At 39.6% G+C, this 7,439-nt stretch overlaps 1 protein-coding gene across 2 annotated transcripts in view; it reads left to right on the forward strand.

Annotated features, from left to right (window-relative positions):
• CD44 (CD44 molecule (IN blood group)) overlaps positions 1-4,440 on the forward strand; it is a 101,593-nt gene extending 97,153 nt beyond the window's left edge. For both annotated transcript variants that reach the window (XM_077462909.1, XM_077462915.1), the window contains one exon: positions 3,312-4,440. In XM_077462909.1, the coding sequence (XP_077319035.1) occupies positions 3,312-3,525 (214 nt within the window). In that variant the 3' untranslated portion in view covers positions 3,526-4,440. The remainder of the gene's footprint in view (positions 1-3,311) is intronic.
• Positions 4,441-7,439: the final 2,999 nt, after the last annotated feature.

The following is a 7,439-nucleotide window of genomic DNA, read 5'->3' on the forward strand; positions in this document are numbered from 1 at the left end:
AAAACGGGTCTTTAGCTTGAGAATACAGATGCTAATCCTAAATTAGAAAATAAATAAATTGGACATTTTTAAAATATTTATAATCAGTACTTGCAGTTAGGAAGGTGTTAAAGAAGAACGTTGAGGAACCCGAGCAATTCAAAATAAGCATAGTATTACAAATTACAAAAAATGTAAATAATCTGTAGATTTAGAAATTTAGACAACTGAAATGTGATACAAAGTTTGACTTTTCTTGTAAAAATTGAGTTTGGGTTCACCTCTCCTGCCCCTGAGTGGTTTTCAGTTAAGGTCACCTCTGCTTATGCATCTTCTTATTATATGAGCCGTTTTAATATTCCAGGTTTAAAACCTTCTTACTTTTACCAGTGCCTTAAGTGTAAACAAGAGCTGTTGACTTCACCCCCCAACCCAGAGGAGCTTAATTGGAGTTTAGTTGGACTTTATGCTAATTTCTCTACCATAGTCAAACTGCACACAAATGCACACACTGTAAAATCAGTTTAGTCAGCTAATAAACCCGGTTTACTTTTTTTTTAAATTTCTCCTCCTCTCTGTGGCTCTGTCATTGGCCGGAGTGACGTGACGTCATTCCCGCACATGCTCGTGGAAGCTGCCAGTCACGGCATGACCCCTATTAAAAACGGCACGATTCTAAAGTGGTTATCGGCGCTCTGCTTTTTCGTAAATATCTCTAAATATCTAAACCGTGAAAGTTTAGGATATATTTCCAGCACCTACAGGTAAGCCTTAATATAGGCTTACCGGTAGGTAAAAGTGGTTGTACAACCACTTTAAGGCTATACATATAGAGTTCCTATAGTCTTTTATGATCTGTTTCAGGTTTTTTTAAAAATTGTATGTTCTCAATCCCATGTCGAAAATACTGCCCCCACAGAATCTTATTTGTACCCTTCAAGTGGTTGTAAAGTCTATTTATAGACTTATAGACTTATAGTATACATAACTGCTCTGTGCTATAGTATTGCACAGAATGGTCCCAACCTCCTCTACTTGGGTCCCCCACTGGCACTATCAGCTCCTCCTCTTCTCTGTGTACCAGCATTAAAAAAAATAATGCTTTTTTTTGGTGGCACATGTGTGGGCTCGCTCCCAAGCTGGGCGTGTGTGTCTACTGACACACACAGCATGGCTCACCCTTGTCCTCTGCTCCCTCCTCGCATGATTTGATTGACAGCAGCTGCTGCCTCTGTCCTGTGAATGCAAGGAATGAGAGGAAAGAGCCGCCGCAGACGAACACAGCGCTGGATTGGGAGGGGCGATACAAATATTGGGACATTTTCTACTTTAATGCAGGGAATGCATTAAAGGAGAAGTCCAGCCTGAGCTCAATTGCCTGGGCTTCCCCTATGGGGAACAGGAGTGCAATTAGTTTTGCACTCCTGTGACCCATTTTCAGCAGAGAGCGGTCTGAAGTCTGCTCTCTGCTGATATCACACAGATTAGTCCAGGCAGCGCGTCATCCCGACTTAGGAAGTCTGGATTCGCCAGGTGCCTGGACTGATGGCAGTCTCAGCCTCTCAGCGAGCCCCTGAGATGGACGCTCCCTGCCCCTCCACAGCTCAGCACTCCAGTGAGTGAGGAGGAGCAGAGCAGGAGAGCTGCTGACTGTCAGTCAGCAGCTCTCTGCTTGAGGAGCTGAGAAAACCGAATTATCAGTGATGTTCAGTGGCTCGGTTAGCACTGTAGAGACCCCGGGGACCGATGCAGCATCGGACTGATGCTGCATCCACCTAGGTAAGTATAATGGGTGAAAAAAAGCCAAACCCATACTTCTCTTTTAAAATGATTGTAAAGGAAAAAATGTATTAAAAAAAAAATAAGAAACATGCCCCCTGCTCCCGCCTCACTGGCTGCGATTGACAGCTGCATCTCAGCCAATCAGGAGAGCGAGTCCTGGGAGAGTCACATCGCTGGATTGAGATTGGATTTAGGTAAGTAATGGGGGAGGGGGGCTAAGGGGGAGCTGCACACTGAAGGATTTTTACCTTTGTGCATAGACTGCTTGAAGGTAAAAAAACTTCAGCCCTTACAACCACTTTAAGGTAAAAAATGTCTAGTCTCAACTGCCTTGATCTATTTAAAGGTTTTAGTGGTGTCCCCTATTTGCCTTGTTCCTTTAAGGCTATACATATAAAGTTCCTATAGTCTCTTGTGATCTGTTTCATCCCTTGCATAATTTTTGATCGTCTCTAAACTTTCTCAATTTTATCTTTATGGACAGCTGAGCACAGATTTGGTAGCCAGATAAATACTGCTTGGGCATGGGCCACAAACATTTACCTGTAACCCAAAATTGAAAGAACAATTTAACTAGACTACAAAAAGTCTGTTGGCTGGCCTTATGACCAAGATGTTTTTCATTTGCACACTCTAAAGACATCATTGTCTGCTAATGAGTTGGTAAGCAATGCCGTCATGATTGTAAACTCAGGCCACGAAATGTCCCTAATTTACAAAAGAGTCTCAAGTGCATTAATTCTGGGAAAGTGAATGCAGAATTAGTCTTTACACGATGGATGATGCACATTTTTGTTAGTGGTGTAATAGGAGTTATAGTACTTATTCCAAAAACTCATCTTCCATTTATAAGGGCTGATTATGTTGTCTATGCTTTCATTGACATTCTTAGCCCCCGTACACACGGTCGGACATTCTGCCAACCAAATTAGTCGGATTTTGTCTGTCGGATTTTGTCCGTTGGATTGTGTCCGAAACTGTTGCATACACACGGTCGGACAAAGTTGTCGAAAAATCCGATCTTTCAGAATGTGATGACGTAATTTCGTTACGATGGGACTACGTTCAGGCTAGTAGCCAATAGCTTTGATGTAGGAATTTGATCTGAGCATGCGTGGCACATTGTCCGATCGGAATTCTCTACACATGATCGGAGTATGTCCTATCGGACCAGTTTGTCGGAAAATATTTCCAACAAGTTGGAAAATTTGGTCCGACGGATATTGCGACGGAAACAATCCGATGCATACCACACACAGTCGGATTATCCGACAACACGGTCCGATAGGACACATTCCGACAGATTCTCAGACCGTGTGTATGGGGGCTTAGTTGCCTTTTAGCTAAGACAGTCAAGTCACAAAATTTTAAACAGAAAATTTCTCAATTGCACCATGGAAATTGTTTCCTAGGAACTGCATTTGTATCCAGAAACTACCTTCTTAAAAAAATTGAAATCTGCAACTACATAATAAAACTTTACTGTCCAGTTTTGTCTTTTTTTTTTTGTCCTATTAAAGCACCTGACTCTTGAATTGTCTTTTCCATAGATGTGGCCAGAAAAAGAAATTGGTGATTAATGGCAACAAAGGATCTCCAGAAGATGGAGTTATCATGGAGCAGAATGGAGACACAGTTAAATCTCAGGAGATGGTGCAGCTAGTATCTAAAGAGCAGACCAATGAATTAGGAGACCAGGATGAGCCTCTGAACCAAGAGAACATACGTAATGAAAAGAACGTGGACATGAAAATCGGAGTCTAGATACTTGTATTACCTTTTGGAAAAACTGCAAGGGGACCTCTGTTGGGAATCAATGAACTGGGACTGAAGTTTTAAAGTATAAAGAGCCACTGACTCTGTCTTAGGATCCTGTGTTGCTTATTTTGCTACTTTGCAAATCAAGCCAAAAAATAGTTGGCTCCTCATTGTTTGTGTGCAGATCGATACCCCTTGATACACCCATGAAGAGAGATTCAAGGTGGTGTGGTGAAAATAGAGGGCAGGTAAACAGAAAAAAAAAAAACAGAGATGTGCAAACTAATTTAAAAGTACTTATCAAAATATGCAAGATCATCAATGAACCTATTATTCTGGACCAAACCCACTGGTGGGGCTAACTTAATATTTTTGAATGGATCACATTAAAATGCTACAGGCAGCAGCGAGAAATGTTAAATAAAGCTACATCTGAAGGTACTTTGTAAATAGAAGCATGTGACCCATATTTATAAATGTGTTTGGTATTCCTCAGAAAATGTGCTTGTCTAGGTTATAGTCTATTGGTATTAGAGTAAGAAAACAAAGTAAAGTAATAGCTTTTTTCCATTTTAAGTCTGGTTGCAACACCCATGTAAATTTGACATTTTCTTTATAGTGTCCACAGTTTCTATTCCTTAGAAACATTGGACAATCCTATTTCATAGACTTTAAAAATGTGGGAGTCCTAGGCTGGGCAAACAGGTTACTAGACTTCACATACGATTGTCAAAGTTATCTTAGGTATATCATGTTTGGCACTGTAGATCCAGCTGACAGTACATGGGAAACCGTGGCTAAAGATGAATCTATGGAGGATACCTGGTCTAGTAGATCTACTACACATGGGGTTTGATAGTGATATTTGATTCTGTTGGTGTATAACAGAGGCAATAAATGAGATGGACTTGGTTTATGGGAGTTTCGGGATAGACAGCCATGTTTATTAGAACTGATATGTACTAATTTATCAAATTGTGGTCCAGACTACCATATAACACCCATAAAACATAGGCACCTCATCCCCTATAAATTTGAAATATAGAAAGAGAAAGAAAGGGGGATTTTTGCTTTAGTACAAATTGAATACATAGAAAATAATAAAAAAAATATTTTTCATTTATTGAGATACAATTAAAATATCGCATATGATGCAATAACACAGAAATATGCACAAACAATTTATACACAAGAGAGGTCCTGGAAGCAAGAGGTGAAATATTTGCAGCACTTTATCCCTTAGAGTGCTGCAAATATTTCACCTCTTGCTTCCAGGACCCCACTTATGTATAAATTGTTTGTGCATTTTTCTGTGTTATTGCATCATATGCGATATTTTAATTGTATCTCAATAAATGAATATTTTTTAAAAAAATTTTTCTATGTATTCAATTTGTACTAAAGCACAGCAAAAATCCCCCTATCTTTCTCTTTCGATATGTACTAATGTTTGGAAGTACTTAAAAATGTTCCATAGTATTGTTATATATGAAAGTCCAGAGTGGGTAGTAAATTTAAGTACACATGTAAACATTGAAAACTGTCTTCAGTCTGTTTTGTTATATAGACATTATTTCATCAAAGTCCAGTGATGGGCTCCAAAATTAGATAAACTTGGTGTATTTTGGGGGCTGAGGCTGGATGCTGAATGGAGCCTTAGGCCGCGTACACACGGGCGGACTGTTCGCCCAACTTTGTCCACTGTACAGTGTTTCAGCGGACAGTCCGCTCGTGTGTGGGCTTCAGCGGACAGTTTCAGCGGACAGTCTGTCGAACAAAGTTTTTCGGAATTTCCGTAAGACAGTCCGCTGAAACTTGGTTTCAGCGGACAGTCCGCTCGTGTGTAGGCTTGTTCGACAAACTAAGTTTCGCGCATGCTCAGAAAGGATTTACACGGCGAAGGTTGCATTGCAGTGTATTGGACGTCGAATTTCTCATCCCGTCGTACGTGCCGTTCACGTCATCGCGCACGCTTTCAGCGGACTGTTCGTTCATCGTGTGTGGTCAAGTCCGTTCATGCAAATTTTGAGCGGACTGTTTGTCGGATTGTTTGACGAACAAAGTTGGGCAAACAGTCCACCCGTGTGTACGCGGCCTTAATGATATGTGAACTTCCCATACAATGTATGAAAATCCAAGGTTGCAAAGTCAATGATTAGATAGGAATGGCTTACATGGTAATCCAAGGCTAGATAGTGATGTTAGAGAGACTTGATTTACGTGGAATTCCAAGGCTAGATAGTCATGATATTTAGACCTGGCTTTCATGGCCAAGTCCAAAGCTAGTTATATTAAGTAGACTTTGGTTTACATGATAGTCCAGGGATGGACAGTCAGGTAGAGATGGCTTAAATGGAAGTCCAAAGCTAAGGAGACATGTTAGGTAGACAACATCCTTGGATTACAAGACTGGATAGGAATGTTAGGAAGACATGACCGACATGGGAGTCCAAACCTAGATAGGCATGTTAAGCCAGGTTGCCTTATATTGGAGTCCAAGGTTAGACAGACATGTTATTTAGACTTGGTTTATATGGAAGTCCATTGATGGTCACCTATAATGTTCTAGAGTTGGACCTTCCCCCTGGTCTGAACTTTTTAATTAGTAGCATGAGATTAACGTTTTGATGAAAATCAGTTCAGTTCATTTTAGAGTAAGATAAAAAGGGTCCAGCACGTAGTTATTTTTATTTTAAAACACAAGGTCAAAGTACAGAAAAGTAAAATCGAAATCATCCAAGTTTTTTGCCATCTCACATGGTCAAGCATGCTTCGTCAAGGTGGTGGAATCCCAGGCATGAATGCATCCATCTGGTCAATCCATTTTTGTTACTAAAATGGATCAACCAGATGTATACACTTTTCAGTGCTATAATACTAAAATGGATTGACCAGATGTATCTACTTTTCAGTGTTATTTCTCCCAGACGATTTGGTGAAAGAGTTAGCTTATTTTATCTTGGTGTAACATGCCACTTTCAGCTTGTTACAAATGAGGCATCAGCCATTAAGAAAATCAACTCATACAACCTAAAAACTCACCTATGTAGCTAAAAGAACTAATGCACAAACTGCTGATTCTTATCCAGAGTTTAATAAAAATTTCCGGACTTCTTGAACAGCTAGTGAAAGATCAAGGTTGGATGGCCATGCTAGGTCACCTTTGTTGCCTCAAATCATTAAAGTTCTGAAAATATAAAGCCCATTTTTTTTTTCAAATTTAAATTTTAAAACTCCTTTCATCATAAAAGAGCAAAGATGGTAGAAGTTCCAATCGCTTCAAAAGTCTTTTTGTCAGGAGTTTATATTTAATAAAATACTTAAAAGACAGGCTTCCTTAAAGCCTAACCTTAGTTATAATTGAATGTTCTTTTAAATAGATTGGGGAAGAGTTTACATTTTTGTCAGATTTTTTCCTCCATTGGAGAGAATTTCCCTAATTTTCTGTCCTTGTTGGACACCCAGACAGAAAACGGGAGGAGCCATTGTCACCAGGAAATTAATGCACAGACTGCAAGAAAAAAAAAAAAACATTGGGGTTGATTTACTAAAGACAAGTATACAGAGACTCCAACCTATTCCTACTCTATACAAAATCTATTTGAAAAGGAATCTATAATTACTAATTGTTCATTATAAAAAAAAAAATCTCCTTCTTTTCATAATATATGACAAATATTCCTCAGGTTTGCACATCTCTGAAGAAGAGGGGACACTATGAACCTATATTACTTTTGGAGGGTGGGGGTGGAATTGGGATAGGGGGTATTTAAATAAGAGCAGGGTTAACCTCTTCCCTGCCATTGTTTTTTGTTTTTGTCCTGCCACTGGTTAGCTTAGTTTCTGCAATTTCAGGTGAAAGCATTAGACCTCTTTTAGGGTCCATCCACACTTAAGCGTTCGCTTGCGGTGTGTGAATG

The sequence above is a fragment of the Lithobates pipiens genome, unplaced genomic scaffold (genome assembly GCF_037356315.1).
Source record: "Lithobates pipiens isolate NorthernLeopardFrog02 unplaced genomic scaffold, aLitPip1_a1.2 Scaffold_10, whole genome shotgun sequence".
Classification (NCBI taxonomy): Eukaryota; Metazoa; Chordata; class Amphibia; order Anura; family Ranidae; genus Lithobates; species Lithobates pipiens.